At 34.9% G+C, this 22,858-nt stretch overlaps 3 protein-coding genes across 6 annotated transcripts in view; 1 reads left to right on the top strand and 2 right to left on the bottom strand.

Annotated features, from left to right (window-relative positions):
• LOC110458732 overlaps positions 1-3,146 on the bottom strand; it is a gene marked incomplete at its 3' end in the record, with an annotated part of 31,013 nt that extends 27,867 nt beyond the window's left edge. The window contains exons 1-3 of the mRNA XM_021510615.1: positions 3,091-3,146; positions 2,722-2,778; positions 151-250 (exon numbers count right to left, since the gene is read on the bottom strand). Of these exons, the coding sequence (XP_021366290.1) occupies positions 151-250; positions 2,722-2,778; positions 3,091-3,126 (193 nt within the window). The remainder of the gene's footprint in view (positions 1-150; positions 251-2,721; positions 2,779-3,090) is intronic.
• Positions 3,147-3,299: 153 nt separating this feature from the next.
• Positions 3,300-13,114, top strand: LOC110458730 (fas apoptotic inhibitory molecule 1-like). Its single transcript, XM_021510612.1, has 5 exons — positions 3,300-3,447; positions 7,506-7,639; positions 8,777-8,999; positions 10,275-10,324; positions 11,576-13,114. Exons 2-5 carry the CDS (start codon positions 7,520-7,522, stop codon positions 11,729-11,731), a joined length of 549 nt encoding a protein of 182 aa, XP_021366287.1. The 5' UTR covers positions 3,300-3,447; positions 7,506-7,519; the 3' UTR covers positions 11,732-13,114.
• Positions 13,115-13,366: 252 nt separating this feature from the next.
• Positions 13,367-22,464, bottom strand: LOC110458728 (prion-like-(Q/N-rich) domain-bearing protein 25). Of its 4 annotated transcripts, none has more exons than XM_021510611.1 (3): positions 18,395-22,464; positions 16,834-17,094; positions 13,367-16,738 (listed from the first exon to the last, which is right to left on the bottom strand). In XM_021510611.1, exons 1-3 carry the CDS (start codon positions 18,926-18,928, stop codon positions 16,493-16,495), a joined length of 1,041 nt encoding a protein of 346 aa, XP_021366286.1. In that variant the 5' UTR covers positions 18,929-22,464; the 3' UTR covers positions 13,367-16,492. The 4 variants fall into 4 exon arrangements, with proteins under 4 accessions (XP_021366286.1, XP_021366283.1, XP_021366285.1 ...); XM_021510608.1 differs by having other exon boundaries at positions 16,834-20,947; positions 20,989-22,464; XM_021510610.1 differs by having other exon boundaries at positions 13,367-16,733; positions 16,829-22,464.
• Between the last annotated feature and the right edge of the window lie 394 nt (positions 22,465-22,858).

The raw sequence follows: 22,858 nt of genomic DNA, 5'->3' as shown, positions 1-22,858 counted from the left end.
CATCAGCTGATGGGTGCAGCAGTATATACTGTATACGTACCTGCTAACAGTGTGACATCAGCTGATGGGTGCAGCAGTATATACTGTATTCGTACCTGCTAGCAGTGTGACATCAGCTGATGGGTACAGCAGTATATACTGTATACATACCTGCTAACAGTGTGACATCAGCTGGGTGCAGCAGCTTTATCCCAGGTAGGCCAGTCTGTTTTAGCTTTCTGTTTAATTCTACCCACTCCTCCACTTCATTCTAAAATTAAAGAAATGGTGTCATACAATAACATCATAAAGTTATAAGTACGTGACAATATAGTTGACATAGCTAGTTCATGCAGATGACAGGTTAGGAAATATAAAAAATATGTCGCTTATCAGATCGATAATTCAAAATTAGGTATTGCAATTCTGTTTACACTACAGCCTATACTAATAGCCTATTCCATGTTCTTCTACAGGGATAATTGCAGACCTTTAAACTGAATATTTACATATATTGTACTAAATAGCTTAATTGTTACAACTAATCAGATTTTGACATATTTCTAGCATTATTTTTTCAAAAGTAATAAAACATTCTGAGATTAGTGAGGCACGAGGGAGCGGGTGGGGTAGGGGTGGGGGTTGGAAGGAGGAGGAGAAAGGATGAAGAATTTGTACTGGAAGAGCACACCCTCGATCAGCAAAAGTGGTTCGCCCAATCCCAATTGACATGACTACTTGTCTACCAGCATTTTGGATATTAAAAAAAACAAGCAGGAGCAAATCTAATTTGCAGTGGTGAAGGTTCCCAAAGATAAACATCCCAGTGATGCAGATTCAGGTCCCTGGTGTGTTTCAAATTATGCTTCTGTATAAGGACGATATCTAATGTAACATGCATGTGCAGTGGAAGTTGTTCAGGTAGATGGATGACTAAATAATTGATACAAGTCATAATTTAAACATACATAGTTGCAATTACTGTAGTTAATCTTGCAATCATGGAAGAAATGGTGGACTGAGTCAAAGAACAAAATATGTTTGTAGTCTAGGTGAGTTAATCGGTACTATTGTGTTGTACAATGGAAATGATTTTGTCTTTGAATTCCCTCTCTATGATCAATCTCAAATATCTTAGTAATGATTATGTCCACAAATCATAAAAGGTATTAATAGGATTTAATAGGATATTAGTGGATACAGGCATTGCTGCCTCTATATCCACATCAATATAGTTTGAAATTCATTTTTGGTAAACATAAAATAAGCCTATATATAAGGCGCAGTATGATCGTACTTCCACCTCAAGATCTTTCCAGGATTCGTCCAAGTTTTTCTCAAAGTCAAATACGTTACAAGATGAAATAACATCTTGTGGGAGACTATTCCATATATATCAAATATTCTTTGAGTAAAGCAGTGTTTTCTTATATTTAAATGACAATGTTTGAGTATTTGTTTACTGTGTCCACAAGTTTTTCTTTGAGCGGCAAGATCGAACAATCCCTCCACCAAATTCGGATCATATAGTTCATATCTCCGTGCAAGCGCCTGTATGTTAGAGTTGGAAGCTTTAATCAGCATAATCTCTCGCTGTAGCTAATGGTCTTAAATCCGGGGAGTAATTTTGTAGATCTTCTTTGAACATTCTCTAACCTTTCAATGTCCTTAATTTTGTGTGGACTCCAAACACTTGCAGCATACTCTAAATGAGGTTGAAATAGTGCTTTAAATAGATTTGTGAACATATGTTCGTCCAAATATACAAATGATCTTCTTATGACACCTATGATGCTGTTAGCTTTATTCATTGCCTCACGGTATGATATATATGATGATCATATGAGGTATCATAAGGTAGATTAATGACAGGCATCAAATGTGTATGTAGAACCAGTCCAAGAACTGAATCTTTGGGGACTGATCTGGACATCACATCGGCCATTCTGATTAGTATATATTTTCAATTATTAAAATAAGTCACCCGTTGCTGCCTCAATTTAAAAAAAACACTACTTATCCATGATAGCATCTTATTTGGAAATTGCTAAACGCTTATAGTTTGCGAACAGGTTCTGAGGTACAGTGTTTACATTCTCACACTTTTGCTTGTAGTCTGTCCACTTATCCATAACTTGTTTATTTATCAACTAACAGGGCCAGCTAGATAAAAAGTTATTATATAAACATCACTGTTTAATGTTGTGTACATTTTCAACAACAAACATAACTCTGAAGAGCTTTTATTATGGTGATGCTAAGGGAACATATTTGGTTTTCTTGTTGAAAAACTCAAGTGGGAAAATTAAAGCAGTGCCAATCGGAGTGGCAGCAACTGATCCTACCAGATATCACTTCTTGTTTCTCCACACTGCTGGGGATCAAACTGAAAATCTTAGGAGAGTGAGTGGTCTGACACTTACTCTTGGTTGTACAGTACAGAAGAAATGACTTGTGCGCGTGTAATGGATCACGGATACGTATACCCAGACACCCATTATATGCTTGGCTGTGGAACATACAACAGGGGTGCAGTGGTACTTTGTGAAATAGGGATCCCCACTTGTACAAGACAAAACGACCGGACCGACCCGTAGTGCGAACAGGGTTAAGGACAATACGACATGAATCCTCGAATTTACGAGTGAAAATGTAAAATACGGGCGTTGGTAGACTTAGGGGACGTAAGGAATGGCGTTTTCCTGGGGGCGGGGGAGGTTGGAGTGGAGTGGGACTGCAAACCTGATATCCCGTATCAGCCAAGTCATCTGCTTGTGATCGCCAGTCCTTCGGGCCTCCCTTAGAATAAAAAAAGTAAATATGCCATAATAAAGAATGTGCAAAATAAAAAAAAAACAATTTTTGATTAGATTAAAACCTTTAAAATTCCACAGGCTTTAATGAGAAAACGACTGAAACATGCCTGTACAAGTGATTTTGAAAATTTGAAAAATTCGCGGGTCCTCAGATAAAAATATAAAGTAACGGTTTGAAATCAACCTTTTGCTCAAAATTACATCAAAAACTAAGTGCAAAATATTTCCGAACGTGGAAATTATGAATAAAATATAACAAGTGATGTACAGTTTTGTGTATGTCTATATATTTTACCCATCGCAAGGGACTCCGGCTGCCAGTGTCCGCCATATTTGTTTACAAGTCCGTAACTAAATAGAAATACATTTTTTTACAATGTCCCAAAATATAAGAAAACGAGAGACTCAATAAGTATTTCAAAATATCAAATCAAGATTTCGATATGCGTTTCATTTATTTATAGAGTTTTTTCTAGTGCCCCATACTTAGCCCGACACTAATTTTTAACAGGTGCCCGGATGTTGTATAAATAGTTGCCCAGCAGCCGAAATCAGATCCTGGTTGAAAAGCGTTGAAAAGTGGTATTTCTATGGTGCATTTCCTCCTGTTTCGTCTTTAGATGACAAACAAATTGCTGCGTTCAGTCAGGAGGTAACCTTTTGTGTATTTATGTCATTGTTCGCTTAAAGTTCTTCTCAAAACTTGTGAATTGCACTGCAAGTTTCATGTTAGCTGAACATGAAAAGTGAAAGAGAAAATGAACACTAAAGAACAGCCGTTTGATTGTTGTACAGCACAAAAGTTAAGTGACATCAGGTGACCTTTATTGAAAATCATTTATGATACCACAAGCCGTTGCATCCTTTTACAACCTACTACAAATCAATGGTATAAACAGTACTGGTGTAACAAGGAAAACACTGTCAGACAACAATTTCATTTTATATATATACTTGATCGACTACCATAGGAGGAAGATACATAGAAGAAGAAGCTTAAAGTGACAGTACCAAATCGAATCACCAAACCATCATTTTATTTATCAATTAAAACTTCTGTGGATGTATTATATTCATTTATGGTTGTATCAAAGGAAGATTATCGACAGGTGTTTTTACTAATGAAATTAGCACACGGGGCTCACTTATATTTATATATTTATAGATATTTATAGAATGCTCTTAAGTCACCAATCAGCGTTTTGGATTTTTGCGAATGTCATGAACAAAATTGGATCAAGGTTTGAATTTTGCATTATCTTACGTACACTTCAAATGACCTTTTTTTCAGCATAGAATTCAGGCACTCCTAAAATACCCTTCAAAATGTATAGGATAGTGAACTGTATAAATTTTCTGATACAGATTAAGTGGGGGTATCTCGCTTATTCCAAAACTGGAAATATTATCCTACAAAGAACTTGAAAAATCAAAGGAAGGTCAGAACACCAGAAAAGGGAAGGAAACTGGAGAAATGCCAGTGATTTAGTGGGGATACTTGCTAATCTAACCTTAATCTAATATACTGCTGTACATTCGACAATCAAAGAGAAATATGCACAAACCCTCAGTATATAAAGGATGAAACAACAAAAGGACGGTCTCACTAGCTGCGGCTATCTAATGACCGGAAAAACATTACGAACAGTGCGAATAGTAACATTTTATGATGACCTTTGAAATTTATAAGAAAACAAGTATTTCTATAGGGTGAATTTATTCCTATAGTCCAAAACAGAATGCATAGTCGTCGCACGTGCCATTTTTTTAAGATGTAAACAAAACACTGACCCTTTTAACTTAAAAAATAATTATCTGTAGACAAAAAATGGTGCATGGCTTTATAATCTATTCTAAGTCTACATCATTGTTTTAACTGATCTGTTGACACGTTTATTTATTTAAAAGTGTTTTTACAAAAAGTGATCCAATTTGGGTACTGAATCGATTTGGGTCATGCCTCCTTACATCAGGGATATTAAACATAGGATCTTTATAAAGATAAAAATACATACGTGTTCACCTGACGTCTCAGATTGCATACATTGTGCGTATGGTTATACTTCATGAGGGCTTTAGCCAGAATGAAGACTAATATATATATATATATGTCCATTTCACAGAAACATAGACAATCTGAAATTTAGATGTCAGTTGGACACATGTGTGGCATATTGCTTTTTTTAACAGGATTGAAAAAAGGCATTGCCAGAACAGAATTGAACCCAGAACCCCCAACTCTAGACAGATTGATGCTCTAACCAATTGGACTACCTGGTCGCCAATGAACCAGTCCTGCAGTTTTGCGACATTAATTCCTCCCTCTATTTTCTAAGCCTTTGCTTCCAAAGACAACACTGTTTAAAACCCAGATTTTAGGTATCACCTTGCCAAGCATTCACCCAGTCCTTGAAACGGGTTGGTCACAGACACCAATGTAACAAACTTGATGTAATGATTAACAATTAATTACAGTAGGGGCAAAATCAACAGGGATAGGGTGGCCTTGTGGATGCTTTGATCAAGGTGTCAAGTATACAGCTATATGTACCCCTGATACTCAGACTCGAGCCCATACTGACCAATGTGAATGCTGGAGTTATTACTTAATCTTTTTGTGCTGGGTTTTTAATGACACATTTCTAGTGCTATATCACTTGAATTTCACATCACATATAAGGTGATACTCATCACATGCCAGTTATATTAAGAGGTTAAACGTAAGTTGCTCTGCTGACACAACAATTACATGTACCTGTAACCAGTGGTATATCCAATCTAAAGAGTAAGACTCATTATATGTACCTCTGATAATGTAACAGAAGACGGAGAATGCAGCAGGGTTATGTCAGACAGGTGCTGTAGCTATGCAGCAGGGTTATGTCAGACAGGTGCTGTAGCTATGCAGCTATCTGATCACCAGTAGTTATTTGGCTCAGTCTGCTACACTACACTGCCCCCTTAGCTTGTTTTCTGATAAGCCTTACCCCGTTTTTATAACAATAAATTCTTATTCTGAACCCTTTCCTTAAATGCCTGTAAAAGGAGCGGTTTCTATCCAAGAATCTCGGGTCAATTAGTGTCTTATAAATTGATGAACATGAAGTATGGCAAATGAACATAGACTCAAGATTATAAACTTCAATATCTTTTATTCAGCAGAACAAGTGTAAAGTAATAGCAGTATATGATCACAGATATCTCACCCACGCACGCACCCTATACAACACCGTTCATTCAAACTAGTGGCTGAGAGACATACTCCTACACTGCTTGCTGTAAGCTAGATGACGGATTCTACATTGGAATTCTAACTAGACATGTGTATAGACTACTTCCAAACCCAAATGCTAATCATTACTGCTCAGTGCTGGCCCTACATTGTTACCTAACGAGTCCTAGAAAGAAAGAGAGGGCGAGAGTCTTGCATTCTCACAAGGACTTTACTTCTGATTGACGAACGATACAAAACCACATCTTTATATAGAACAAATACGGAAAACTGCACGTGCATAATTCCAGCTAAAGTTACTCGGAACACTTCCGTTTATGTAACTAGGTTCTGAATGTGAAAACAACAAGATGGACAACGAAATGTGGTGAACTGTCAATTGTAAATATTGAATGTTAAGTATACATATTATCTCCACTTTAACATGCCCATGAAAGTACATGTTATCCTGAACTCAATAATTTAACCTGCTAGCAAGTGAATCATGCTGTCCTGAAAACAATTTAGGGAACACATTTTCCATTGTCGTCAAGGGTTGCAGTGTAAACATTGTGTATGGGATGGGGTCTGAACAGGTAGTGGGAGGACAAGGTGTTTATGTTTTTATGAATTGATAATGGTGTCAACAAAGTTTGAAATATAAATATATTTGACAAATATATAACAGCATCTTCTTTTTTAGGTCACCTGAGCTTTAGCTCAAGTGACCTATTGATATCCGTCTTCGTCCGTCGTCATGCGTCGTCCGTTAACATTTTACATTTTCAACTTAAGCTGAAATACTGGCAAAGGGATTTCATAAATATTTCATGGAAAGGTTACTGACATCTCCCTGACCAAGTGTTGTTATTTTTCGGGTTGATCAGAAATCCAATATGGCCGCCACACCCACCATTTTGAAAAACTATTTCAAACTTAAAGTCAAGTTCTGTGAGGCTGATTGAACTGAAACTTTGTAGGAATGATTGACTCATGTTCCTGACAAATTGTTGTTATTTTTGGGTCGATCAGAAATGCAATATGGCCACCAAGGCCGCCATTTTGAAAAACTATTTCAAACTTAAAGTCAAGTTCTACTGGGCCGATTGAACTGAAACTTTGTAGGAATGATCGACTGATGGTCCTAACAAAGTGTTGTTATTTTTCGGGTCGATCAGAAATCCAATATGGCCAACACGGACGCCATTTTGAAAAAACTATTTCAAACTTAAAAACAAGTTCCTATTTAACTGAAACTCGGTCTAGGAATGATCAGCTCATGGTCCTGACAAACTTAAGTTAACATTATACTTAACTATTTTGTACTCAAATTGGTACATATTTTAACAACAAAAATAAATACTGAAGGACTCAGGTGACCGTTTAGGCCCATAGGCCTCTTGTTTTTTATCCCACACTATTCTTACATGAAATTGACTTAAAAGTTGTAATGGTTGCAGAACATTAATATTACTCCTGGTATATACATTAATTTACAGGTGAAAATCTAACAATGGCAAGTTCTGATGATGTAGTTGCAAAATGGCAGCTGGCTCTCCCAGATGGTCTACATGTCGTCATATTTGAACATGGCACAACTTCAGGAAAGCGTGTCATTTGGGTGGATGGAAAGGTAATTTTATCATTTTTAACTCGTCTATTCGAAGAATAGGGGGCTATAGCAGTACCCACGGCGTCGGCGTCCCACTTGGTTAAAGTTTTTGGGCAAGCTGTGTTTTGGTGTTTAACTCAACTTTTAATTGATTTTACATTGTAATATGCATGGTTACAGCAATTGCTTGGAGGTTCCTTAGCAACAAATTGGACCATATTTGCTCATTATTTGTCCAAAATACAAGTCTCTTGGAATTGGTAAAAGTTTTAGGGCAAGTTCTAGTTCTTTTGAAACTACTTGGCAGATTTGAAACAAATTTGCCAGGAAGCATCCTTAGGAGAAGGGGATTCAAGATTGTACAAATGAATTCCCGGACCCCCCACTTTCACATTTTTGATATGACCCCCTAGGGACCGGGCCAGGGGGTGGAGTCATAGGGGTAAAAACAATTTTTTGGATGAAGTCTTTTAGCATATCAAATTTAACATAACCACAAGTTCTACATTTTACAGTTATTTATTTTTGCATATGGTAATCGAGGGGGATAGCGGGAGTGTGCCATCGACAATGTAGTTCTAGTTTCCTGATCTATTATCTAAGATGGAACATCCTGTATTGGCCCAATTACTATTAGCACTTTTTACAAAAAATATTTTTAATAGACGAGCTGTGCTGTTCTCCTACAGCTCTTGTTATTCACGGTAGATAAAGGATATTTAGGAAAAAGATAATACTTTTGCTAGATGGTTTTCTGTTTAAGATCAACAAAAAGTGATTGTTTTAACGAAGAAAAGAACTTAGCTGTGATAAGTAATTAATTTCATAAATGTTTAAGAATATGGATGTGATTTTTATGCTGATTGAGAATTAGTAATTTTGGGTGTTAATTTTAACAAAAATGTGTTTTCAGAATAAAATGAATGGTGATTACTATATGTTTGGAAGTTTTTAAGGATTTAGTCATGTCACTGTATCAGTAATTTTATACCTGTATTTGAATGTGCAATTGAATTAAGAACAGCACTCAGGAGTATTCTATAGCCATTTAATAGACAAAATTACAGATTTGTATTATTTGATCAGTACTGACTGAGTGTTTTTCTGCAGACAGTTACTCTGTAACATGTAACGTTATGTACATTGTGTATATTTCAGGATATATTTAGGAAGGAATGGATGTTTAAACTAGTGGGTAAAGAACACTTTGAAGTGGGAAAAGCCAAGTGTACAATTGGTGTAGAAGCTGTGAGTGGGTTTGCCTATGAATACACCTTGGAAGTGAATGGAAAGCCACTGCAGAAGTTCCGGGAAAACCAGAGGAAAATTCAAAAAGCTTGGAATGTAGTTGTAGATGGAGAAATCAAAAGGATATGTCTAGGTACAATGCTGATGTTTGTGTTTATGCTGAATGTTATCATGTTAGCATGTTCTCTGTCAAGGCTTATTAATGTGAGATTATCATCATAAAGCAGAAAGCATGCCAGTCACAAATTGTATCTAAGCATCGCTGCGTTATGAAGGAATCACAATTATATATAAAAAATAATAATGAGATACAAATGGTAAAACTAGAGAAGAAAGGGATCTACCTGGTATGCACTAAACCGTATATCTATGAAGACTGACATCTTTTAAAAAAAATCCTGAAATCAAAATTTAGAAAGAATTTGTCAATATGATCATTATTGTACCTAGTCAAATTATAAATTGAACCATGTATACGTACCACTAGTAGTCTGTTATCAATACCTTTTTCTTCAAAATTCATATGCAGTACATGACTAACTACCTGGTACACTTTTTGTTAATATGCCTGATTTTGAACTGTTGAAGATGAATGGTGATAACTCAACAAATACTTACAGTGTAACTTATGTTACAGTGATTTTAACAATGTAGAAGTTACAGTGATATTAACAATGTAACTTATGTAACAGTGATTTTAACAGTGTAACTTATGTTACAGTGATTTTAACAATGTAACTTATGTTACAGTGATATTAACAATGTTACTTATGTTACAGTGATATTAACAGTGTAACTTATGTAACAGTGATTTTAACAATGTTACTTATGTTACAGTGATTTTAACAGTGTAACTTATGTTACATTGATTTTAACAGTGTAACTTATGTTACAGTGATTTTAACAGTGTAACTTATGTTACATTGATTTTAACAGTGTAACTTATGTTACAGTGATATTAACAATGAAACTTATGTTACAGTGATATTAACAATGTTACTTATGTTTCAGTGATATTAACAGTGTAACTTATGTAACAGTGATTTTAACAATGTTACTTATGTTACAGTGATTTTAACAGTGTAACTTATGTTACAGTGATTTTAACAATGTAACTTATGTTACAGTGATATTAACAGTGTAACTTATGTTACAGTGATTTTAACAATGTAAAAGTTACAGTGATACAGTGTGTGTATTAACAATGTAAATTTGCTGTNAACATAAGTTACAGTGATTTTAACAGTGTAACTTATGTTACAGTGATATTAACAATGTAACTTATGTTACAGTGATATTAACTGTGTAACTTATGTTACAGTGATTTTAACAATGTAGAAGTTACAGTGATACAGTGTGTGTATTAACAATGTAAATTTGCTGTTCATGGTCTATTTTCTCTATACAGAGAAAGACACCTTGGATGTGTGGATGGCCGACAGAATGGTAGAAACGCAGGTAAGCAATTCACAGACTAAGTACAATATAATGTTAACTTCTTACATTTAATGCCTGAAATACATTGAATTATGAAGGCTGCAGATCTAGATAGCCGGCTTTAATGCATATTCACTCAAAGTTTTAACAAATTAAGCTACAATAACATGAATTCATTTGGCTGGCAGTAGACCTAATTTATGGGTCAGTCTGACAAGCACATTGCATGATCTTTTTGAAATGTATACTGAGTTCAACACTTTAAAAAGGACAGTGCATTTTCAAAGAGATGTTTAAGTATTCAATATGTTATTACTGGTAATGGTAAATAAATCCCAAAAGGAATAAAATAGCAGGTACACCATCAACATGGAAATTGTTAATTAACAAGTATTTTCAGACAGGAAAACAAAACAAATGTTAATAAATCAAGACAAACATAAAGCGTGTTCGTTGCTTAGCAATAGATTTAAATTCAGCAATTGTTACTCTCAACTTTGATTTCCTGGAATAGATGATTTTCAGCCTTTCACTTTTGAAAAAGGAAATATGTACCCCTCTACTTTGCAAAGAAAAGGGCATTGTAGACCACAACCACCCTGCCTCCTCCATTTGTAATTATGGTTAGAATCGAAATACAAGGTTAAAATATCCTCGTAAAGATCACAGTAAACAATGGCATAGAGTTAAATAACTGACTGCCTAACATTCTACTGCAGAACCATACTGACTCTTGAATTAGATGAACAGTCTACTACAGAGACATACTGCTAGCTGACTAATTAAATCAACAGTCTACTACAGAGACATACTGCTAGCTGACTAATTAGATCAACAGTCTACTACAGAGACATACTGCTAGCTGACTAATTAGATCAACAGTCTACTACAGAGACATACTGCTAGCTGACTAATTAGATCAACAGTCTACTACAGAGAAATACTGCTAGCTGACTAATTAGATCAACAGTCTACTACAGAGAAATACTGCTAGCTGACTTATAAGATCAACAGTCTTCTGTAGGGTCATGGAGCTGCCTGACTTAGTTATTAAACATCATATTTTCATAGTGCCTCTGTTTTGTAGTTTAAGGCAGTTGTTATGTATGAAATCTAACTATTCATACATGTTTATACTAAAAAGTTTAAAACAAATATATATATTTTGTATTTTTAATTGAAGATTATGTCCATAACACTGACAGTCTCTGTGTAATTAAAAACGATGGTTAATATCTGTTAAAGACAAGATTAATGTGTTTTACATTTCAGGGAGTATTTACAGACACAGGAGTGGAGACATACTTCAACATCAGCGAGAGAATGACGGGCAGGATAGTGGCTACAAGTAGTGGCAAGAAGAGTAAAGGAATTATACACACACTGTTTGTCAATGATGACGAGATATTAGAGGCTACAAATGAATAAGGAGAAAATCTAAGGCCTGAAAATCATCAACATATATATACTGGTACTGACTCAACAGGAGTCGGTCTGAAAATCACCAACATACTGGTGCTGACTCAAACAGTTAAACTCTGCTCCTGAAGTCAAACTAGGCACAGTTTAAAAATCATCCTTAGCTTGTGGACACTCTTAACTTAAAGTTTTGATTGTATAACTATGTGTACCAAATACCTCTGTCTAACCCCCATTGTATGTTCTACTGTGTACCAAATATCTCTGTCTAACCCCCATTGTATGCTCCACTGTGTACCAAATATCTCTGTCTAACCCCCATTGTATGCTCTACTGTGTACCAAATATCTCTGTCTAACCCCCATTGTATGCTCTACTGTGTACCAAATACCTCTGTCTAACCCCCATTGTATGATAGTAACATCCCTGTTTCAGGTTAAGAAGGTTGCTCTACCCTATATAGCTATCTGAGTAACTGTAAATGCTGCATGAGTTGTCTTGAATCAATGATGCACCTAGGCTGCTGATCTACTGATGGTTTGTTACAGATGCTGAATTTGACAGTGACTTTGTAAAGTATAAATGGTCTAATGTGCATATCAGCTTAAATAGAACAGCTTCATCCATGCATGGGTAACTCTAAATGTAACCTGGATTATACTTAATAGATTCAATGCAGCTAGGGTTACTCTACTGAATGGATGTTACAGATGCTGAATTTTAACTAAAATTTTATGCCGGCTAAATGTGATTGACAGTCATATTTTTGTGACCTTAAAATACCATTAATATTTGCACCATTGCTCTATACAATAAGTGTGAATGATCTGGATATAGATATAACAAGATGAAGTGTAGCACTCTGTTCGCCATTGGTATAGATAGCTACACTGTTGTAGAACATGACTTGTCCACATTGGTATAGATAGCTACGCTGTTGTAGAACATGACTTGTCCCCATTGGTATAGATAGCTACACTGTTGTAGAACACGACTTGTCCACATTGGTATAGATAGCTACACTGTTTTAGAACATGACTTGTCCACATTGGTATAGATAGCTACGCTGTTGTAGAACATGACTTGTTCACATTGGTATAGATAGCTACACTGTTGTAGAGCATGACTTGTCCCCATTGGTATAGATAGCTACACTGTTGTAGAACATCACTTGTCCACATTGGTATACATAGCTACACTGTTGTAGAACATGACTTGTCCCCATTGGTATAGATAGCTACACTGTTGTAGAACACGACTTGTCCACATTGGTATAGATAGCTACACTGTTTTAGAACATGACTTGTCCACATTGGTATAGATAGCTACATTGTTGTAGAACATGACTTGTCCACATTGGGATAGATAGCTACACTGTTGTAGAACATGACTCGTTCACATTGGTATAGACAGCTACACTGTTGTAGAACATGACTTGTCCACCTTGGTATAGATAGCTCCACTGTTGTAGAACATGACTTGTCCCCATTGGTATAGATAGCTACACTGTTGTAGAACATCACTTGTCCACATTGGTATACATAGCTACACTGTTGTAGAACATGACTTGTCCCCATTGGTATAGATAGCTACACTGTTGTAGAACACGACTTGTCCACATTGGTATAGATAGCTACACTTTTGTAAAACATGACTTGTCCCCATTGGTATAGATAGCTACACTGTTGTAGAACATGACTCGTTCACATTGGTATAGACAGCTACACTGTTGTAGAACATGACTTGTCCACATTGGTATAGATAGCTACGCTGTTGTAGAACATGACTTGTTCACATTGGTATAGATAGCTACACTGTTGTAGAGCATGACTTGTCCCCATTGGTATAGATAGCTACACTGTTGTAGAACATCACTTGTCCACATTGGTATACATAGCTACACTGTTGTAGAACATGACTTGTCCCCATTGGTATAGATAGCTACACTGTTGTAGAACATGACTTGTTCACATTGGTATAGATAGCTACACTGTTGTAGAACATCACTTGTCCACATTGGTATACATAGCTACACTGTTGTAGAACATGACTTGTCCACCTTGGTATAGATAGCTCCACTGTTGTAGAACATGACTTGTCCACATTGGCATAGATAGCTACACTGTTGTAGAACATGACTTGTTCACATTGGTATAGATAGCTACACTGTTGTAGAGCATGACTTGTCCCCATTGGTATAGATAGCTACACTGTTGTAGAACATGACTTGTCCACACAGATATAGATGATAACATCTTGTTGTTTCTAAAATATGTAATGTTTTACATTAATGTTCTACTTAACTGAAGTAAGACTCTCTTACGGTACCTCCATTGATTAACGTCTATTCATTCCTATTCAGTGGTGCAGTATCTGGTGCCCGCGATCACTTTTATCCTTCTAAGATGCCTCTTAATTTTCTAGAATTGCTAACAACTTGATTTCAATGAAATTTAGTCAGAGCATTGTGGGCCAACGGGATACATACAATCATATAAACAGAGGGTGTGCCCTCTGGGAGGCAGGGAGTTGGGGTCCAGTAGGTAAAATGAATTATCTAAAACTTTAAATACTAGTTCAGTCTTACCCTTATGTCATATTAAGCTTGCCCATCATCTGGATTGCTTATTTGATATCATCCCGTTCTATTTGATGATAACAAAGTACATGTATTTTCTACATGGGTTGTATTTCAAAAAAAAATGATAATCTGGTGTGATCCTATTTTACAATGTAATACAATAGTATCTCCATGAATATATACCTATATATAAGTGGATCCTTTCAACTTGTATAGTAAAGTCAGTAAAGCTACCCTCTATATAGTACACTTGGGGGTATATTATAGTACACTTGGGGGTATATTATAGTACACTTGGGGGTATATTATAGTACACTTGGGGGTATATTATAGTACTCTTGGGGGTATATTATAGTACTCTTTGGGGGGTATATTAAAGTACACTTGGGGGTATATTATAGTACACTTTTGGGGGTATATTATAGTATACTTGGGGGTATATTATAGTACACTTGGGGGTATATTATAGTACACTTGGGGATATATTAAAGTACACTTTGGGGGTATATTATAATACACCTTGGGGTATATTATTAGTACACTTGGGGTATATTATATTACACTTGGGGGTATATTATCAGTATACTTTGGGGTATATTATAGTACACTTGGGGGTATATTAAAGTACACTTTGGGGGTATATTATAATACACCTTGGGGTATATTATTAGTACACTTGGGGTATATTATATTACACTTGGGGGTATATTATCAGTATACTTTGGGGTATATTATAGTACACTTGGGGGTATATTAAAGTACACTTTGGGGGTATATTATAATACACCTTGGGGTATATTATTAGTACACTTGGGGTATATTATATTACACTTGGGGGTATATTATCAGTATACTTTGGGGTATATTATAGTACACTTGGGGGTATATTATAGTACACTTGGGGGTATATTATCAGTACCTTTGTCACATGCTGCTGCCATTTCACATCTGTCCATCCACGTGTCCATTCATCTGTCGTAAAAAGTTTTGGTACAAGAAACCCTTTGATCCCCTCAGCAGATGTTTTTACACTCACACCATAGTAGGTTAATGTCAATTTTTACACATAATTAGATTTTGGTGGTCTTGGTCAAAGCTTAAGGGTCAAAGGTTACACCTAATATACAAGATGTACATAAACCTCATAAACATATTCAGTTTATTTGTACACCATAGGAAACTAACATCAAATTTTAATATCCTAATTGGTCGGGAGGCCTATGTCTATAGGAAGTCCTGCTCACCTTGATTTTTTTTTTATATTATTACAATATATAATGAAAATATTTTTCTGAATATCTTGCATAATATGTTTGTATGATTACTTGAATTGTCACAGTATGGTCAAAAGTGAAATGTTCTGATTGGAGAACAAGTGTTATTCTCTTACGATTTTACATTCCATGTCATTTTAATGGGAAAAAAAAGTTAAAATTTCAAGGAAAAATACTATTATTTCAGCTTCCTGAAGTTTAATTGTACTTTTCTGTGAAATATCAACATGGATGATACCTGTTGTGTTTACATTTATCTCGGAAAGTCTCAACTATTATTGGTGACAAAGTATTTTAAGTATATATAAAACAGATTCTTTCAAATTGATTTTAAAAGTTGAGTAATGAAATTATTATGTAAGCCTGATTTGATTTGTTTATGAATATACACATCAGAATTTAGTTAAAAAGTTCTTCAAAATTGAAATTGATGCAAAATGATAGCTTGTATTCAAGTGAGAGTTGGAGGTTGAACAAGATTGATCAATATTTTGTATTAAAGTGAAAGTTAGAGGTTGAACAAGATTGATCAATATTTTGTATTAAAATGAAAGTTAGGGGTTGAACAAGATTGATCAATATTTTGTATTAAAGTGAAAGTTAGAGGTTGAACAAGATGGATCAATATTTTGTATTAAGCCAGAGTTAGAGGTTGAACAAGATGGATCAATATTTTGTGCTTTCAAATGCCTTATCTATAGTGACCAGGGGACATTTTATATATGATTGTGAAGTTATGTGTACAAAACATTAAAACTATGTAAACCATGTAAAAAAGTTATGTTAGATTATGGAAATGTAAATGACCTAAAGTTTTTATTAGTTTACTGTAGAGAATTTTTATTCTAAGACTAATTGCTCAGTTTGTTAAGTGTCTCCACTGTTGTGATGTTAAAAACCTTTTAGTGTTGTTTGTCATAACATGATGTTTAAGTCCGTCCCAGTGAATATATATATGTATGTATAATTTTTAAATACGTTTTTATTATTAAATACGTTTTTTTTTTCATATTTAAAACATAGGTATTCATTTCTTGTAGTAGAAAGAACAATAAGACCTGCTTTGGAGAAGGTTTGTGATATTAGAATCTTTTGATTATCTTGGGTATCAGACCACAACATGTGGATGTATATCTTTGTGTTGTAACTACCATACATAGCCTGATAGACAATACATAGGCTGATTGACAATACATAGCCTGATTGACAATACATATCCTGTTAGACAATACATAGCCTGATTGGCAGTACATAGCCTGATAGACAATACATAGCCTGATTGGCAGTACATAGCCTGATTGACAATATATAGCCTGATTGACAATATATAGCATAATTGACAGTACATAGCCTGATTGACAGTACATAGCCTGATTGACAGTACATAGCCTGATAGACAATACATAGCCTGATTGACAATACATAGCCTGATAGACAATACATATCCTGATTGACAGTACATAGCCTGATTGACAATACATAGCCTGATTGACAATATATAGCATGATTGACAGTACATAGCATGATTGACAGTACATAGCATGATTGACAGTTTGACAGTACATAGCATGATTGACAGTACATAGCATGATTGGCAGTACATAGCATGATTGGCAGTACATAGCATGATTGACAATGCATAGCATGATTGACAATACATATCCTGATAGACAATACATAGTCTGATAGACAATACATAGCCTGATTGACAATACATAGCCTGATTGACAATACATAGCCTGATTGACAATATATAGCATGATTGACAGTACATAGCATGATTGACAGTACATAGCATGATTGACAGTACATAGCATGATTGACAATACATAGCATGATTGACAATACATAGCCTGATTGGCAGCACATATTATGATTGACAGTACATAGCATGATTGACAATACATAGCCTGATTGACAGTACATAGCCTGATAGACAATACATATCCTGATTGACAATACATAGCCTGATTGGCAGTACATAGCATGATTGGCAGTACATAGCATGATTGACAATACATATCCTGATTGACAGTACATAGCCTGATTGGCAGTACATAGCCTGATTGATGATACATAGCCTGATTGACAATACATATCCTGATTGACAGTACATAGCCTGATTGACAATACATAGCCTGATTGACAATACATTGCCTGATTGGCAGTACATAGCATGATTGGCAGTACATAGCATGATTGACAATACATATCCTGATAGACAATACATAGCCTGATAGACAATACATAGCCTGATTGGCAGTACATAGCCTGATTGACAATACATAGCCTGATAGACAATACATATCCTGATTGACAATGCATAGCATGATTGACAATACATATCCTGATAGACAATACATAGCCTGATAGACAATACATAGCCTGATTGACAGTACATAGCCTGATTGACAATACATAGCCTGATTGACAATACATAGCCTGATTGACAATATATAGCATGATTGACAGTACATAGCATGATTGACAGTACATAGCATGATTGACAGTACATAGCATGATTGACAATACATAGCCTGATTGACAGTACATAGCCTGATAGACAATACATATCCTGATTGACAATACATAGCCTGATTGGCAGTACATAGCATGATTGGCAGTACATAGCATGATTGACAATACATATCCTGATTGACAGTACATAGCCTGATTGGCAGTACATAGCCTGATTGATGATACATAGCCTGATTGACAATACATATCCTGATTGACAGTACATAGCCTGATTGACAATACATAGCCTGATTGACAATACATTGCCTGATTGGCAGTACATAGCATGATTGGCAGTACATAGCATGATTGACAATACATATCCTGATAGACAATACATAGCCTGATAGACAATACATAGCCTGATTGGCAGTACATAGCCTGATTGACAATACATAGCCTGATAGACAATACATAGCCTGATTGACAATGCATAGCCTGATTGACAATACATAGCATGATTGACAATGCATAGCCTGATTGGCAGTACATATCATGATTGACAGTACATAGCATGATTGACAATGCATAGCCTGATTGACAGTACATAGCATGATTGACAGTACATAGCATGATTGACAGTACATAGCCTGATTGGCAGTACATAGCATGATTGACAGTACATAGCATGATTGACAGTACATAGCCTGATTGGCAGTACATAGCCTGATTGACAGTACATATCATGATTGACAGTACATAGCATGATTGACAGTACATAGCCTGATTGGCAGTACATAGCAGGATTGACAGTACATAGCATGATTGACAGTACATATCCTGATTGGCAGTACATAGCCTGATTGACAATACATATCCTGATTGACAATACATAGCCTGATTGGCAATACATAGCCTGTGGAGATGTGAGATACATTATTGAAAAGATATTTGAAGGAAATATTTCATGGTAGAAATGTTGGGGATATTTTCATAAAGTGTCCTTGCTGCCTAATTAATCAGCTTAAATATATTACGGTTGAAAGTTATGGTGGTAAATAATCAGATACAACTTGATTTTGTTTGCTTGTTTACCTGGTGATGATGCAAAAGTGATTGATAAAATCCTAGAAAAGCTTTTTTCTGTAGAGTGTGATCTATTGTTATTCTATGTGGATTATCCTCACACATACAATTTACAGAATTTAAACTGATGGCTTGGTTAAGTTATTCATTGCTGTGTAAAATGATCCTGGTATAATCATTCTTGTACAAGTGTTTGAATTCTGTACGATTATCACTAAGAAACAGATATGCTTGCTGGTCAAGCATTTTATTTACATCACTTCTCATTTTGTTCAGACTTTCGTAAGTTTTGTACATATTCTCGTTCAAGTCTCTAATTTAATTATGCTATTAAGATGTTATTAAAGAAGATCGGACCCTGTAACTTAGTGTTAATACCTGGAATGACTGTTACACTGTTGTATACATCTGACAGGCTGTGTAGAAAGTCATTAGATAATACCCCATCCTAAGAAATTATCACCTAAACTTAATAAGTGTAAAAGTCTTGACTAACCTGTTAAGCTATCGTTTATGATTTTTTTATTCTAAGTATGTTTACATTCATGGTGAAAACTTTTCATCAACTCGAAGACTCTATTATGCATTGACATTTTATTTAGTTTTAATGCTAGTTGACAAGGGATTAGTAGACTCTATAGATATTTATTATGCTGGTTATTTTCTCTATCTGTGATATGTCCTATTTACCAGTTTAATATGGAACAGATGATTGTTCATCATGACTCTTTGTATTTTATAAGATTCATATTGTGTTTTTTTGTTGATTTGTGTACTTTTTAAAATTTAACAATATTTGGTAACTCAAATGTATTGGCGAATTTGTGATTTAGTTGTAAGTACATGTATAGTACAACCTGCCTCTAATGAACTCTGTGTTTATTGGAACTGTTATTATTTTCCTGAGACTTTCAAAAATTTGTAGATATTTAAATATCATATAGTGACAAAGGAATCCTTCATATTTCTTAAGGATTTTTAACTGAACATAACATATTCCATTTGTTGTATTTATAAATATGATGTTGCAATTTAACTAATCTAATACCTATAAAATTTAGCTACAAAGTATAGATTTGCTTTGTTTAACAAAAAATTTCATTCTGATTTTATCATGTGTTTAAAAAAACACCTTTTCATTTTTGGAAGGGTCATTGTTTCCCCAATATTTATACACCCAGCGAAAGACGGGACATATTATGTTATCACATTGGCAGGTGGCTAGGTATACGGGCGTGCTTGGTGTTCACTCAATATCATTATAATTAATTTTCAACAGATTTATTTCAAACTTCATAGAAGGTTTATTACCATAAGAGCTTGGACAAGTTTGATAATCACCAATATCCGACGGTAACTTACGGAGTTAGGGCCCTTTAACCACTTTCCAAAACGGTGTCCGCTCCATATCTTCATTAATTTTCAACAGATTATATTCAACCATTGATGGTTTATTACCATACAATGGCCAACAATTAGTATCTCATCATAATCATTAGAGTTATGCATCCTGAATATTTCACAATAAATTAGTAGAGTTATTCCCCTTGGTTTCAATAATGCAATACTACATGCATTCCATGATGTTCTTTTACACTTATTGATCTCTCATGTTTGAACAATTATTTCCCTTTTACTGTTAATTACTCAGAAATATTTCATATTTCAACCAAACAGACAACTGGTCATTTAACATGTGACGGGCATATTATGTACTGCTTTGCGTTGCCCTTGTTATATTATGATACTACACATTTCTCCCATCTCAAATGCTGTTGCACATGTGTACACATGTTTGTCTCATTACATTGTAATAAGCAATTGCACCTGTGTTTGTATAATTCCATTGTTATAACAAGTGTGTGCACATGTGTTTGTATATTAAATTTCAATGTCATTGCAAGTGTGTACACATGTGTTTGTCTCATGCTGTTTCATTTCTATTGCCTATGGGGATTATCTATATCTATAGAAACAGTGTTCTGGGTACTTATTTCTAACCTCTGTTTACCAGGAACTTCAAATTCCTTATGTGTTTTGGGAGACTTTCTTTTTGTACCAAGGGCTAGGATGTAACAGCTCAAAAACAACAGGAGTCTACAGCTATTGTAAAATTTTACTGTGCCTTGATCTACCTATTCTGGTTAATATAAAGCTTGTTGGATAATTAAGTTGAACACTACAGAAAATATATCTTTTTGAATGTTGACCCCATATTGAATCTAACAAACTTTCACACATGTTAACACAGTATTTATCATCCTATATTATTTTTAAATGGAGTGCATGCAATCACAATGTACAGATCTAAATTTCTTTCAATTACAGAATGCCTTCATGAAATGATACATACCCTTTCAAAACTGTTTTATAAATATACTTGTCTGAAGCCTACTGTACAAATGATGCCAAACTTTATCAGCACTATGACTTTTGCCAAAAAAAATGTTTCTGAACACACAAGGACATATGAAATACCCTAAAATCTTGATATGAAATACCTTAAAATCTTGATATGATATACCCTAAAATCTTGATATGAAATACCCTAAAATCTTGATATGCCACAACTTATTTCGTTTTCAGTAAGGAATCTCAGGTTTATTTTCCAAGTAATTAAGACAGTTACCCATCAATGGTATATATTCTAGTTCTCCTTTTCTTTGCATGGAAATATAATGTTATACAGGGTTTTTTATTTAAATAAAATCATTTTTTCACTTTTTTCTTTTATCAAATTGTTGCAATAATAGGTCGAGTGATTTGATGTGAACTTGTAAAATTGGTTTAGGCCGACAGAGAAAATGTGGTTTCTACCTGGAATTCAATGTTTATGCTCAGAATGGGCCTATTGTCAAAGGTGGCTTATTATTGAAATATGTTAAACCGGAAGGAATTCAAGAGTTAATGTCAAGACGGGTCTATTTTCAATCCAGGCTTATTTTCAAGATTTTAGCAGATATATAAACAATAGTAAGCTCCCTGATTTTGATATTGCCCTAGATATCAGAGACATATAGACTAGTTTTATTCGTCTTTAGGGAAATTTTACAGCCGAAAACAAACATACTCTGGACATCGCTGGGATTTTGATGATCCCAAATGTAAAGGGACTACCATAAAGATGAAATTAAATTCAGAAACGTGACATTTGTTAAACATAATTGCTTTATAAGGAAATAATGACAAGCTATCATCGGTTATGGAGGAAATAACATAACAGGGTTAACATACCTTGGCGATGACATTGATTGTCGTCTATAGGTGCACATTGATTATTATATTTGTTGTATCATATATATGTGTCTGGATGTTATTTAAGTAACTAAATAAAGTCATTGATTGCATGGTTGTGGTATTTCGTGCTTTGATAGAACTATTCAAACTTCAGCACCAAGGGTCAAATTGACTCAAATTTCTTCTTCTCAAGATCCAGATATGGTAGAATCAAATACTCTGCAAAGATGAAAGGGTGTTAAGGTGCTTTACCAAAATTGTGAAACCCATGACCCTGGGGTCTCACTTTTCCCCCTGGAGAGGGGGTAAACTTTATTTAAGTTTATATAGGGAAATCACATTTTGGACCAGCATTTGTTTAATTTCCATTGGAATTAATTCAAACTTGGTTAGCATTATCAGTATTGGATAGCAGTTTGATGATATGCACCAAGCAGCCCTGACTGACCCCCAGGGGCTGATGGGTGGGGCCAAAAAGGGTCGAATTGACTGAAACTTCAA

This window comes from Mizuhopecten yessoensis, unplaced genomic scaffold (assembly GCF_002113885.1).
Source record: "Mizuhopecten yessoensis strain PY_sf001 unplaced genomic scaffold, ASM211388v2 scaffold9727, whole genome shotgun sequence".
NCBI lineage: Eukaryota > Metazoa > Mollusca > Bivalvia > Pectinida > Pectinidae > Mizuhopecten > Mizuhopecten yessoensis.
Note: the sequence above shows the minus strand (reverse complement) of the source record. Positions and strands in the feature narration are given on the sequence as shown.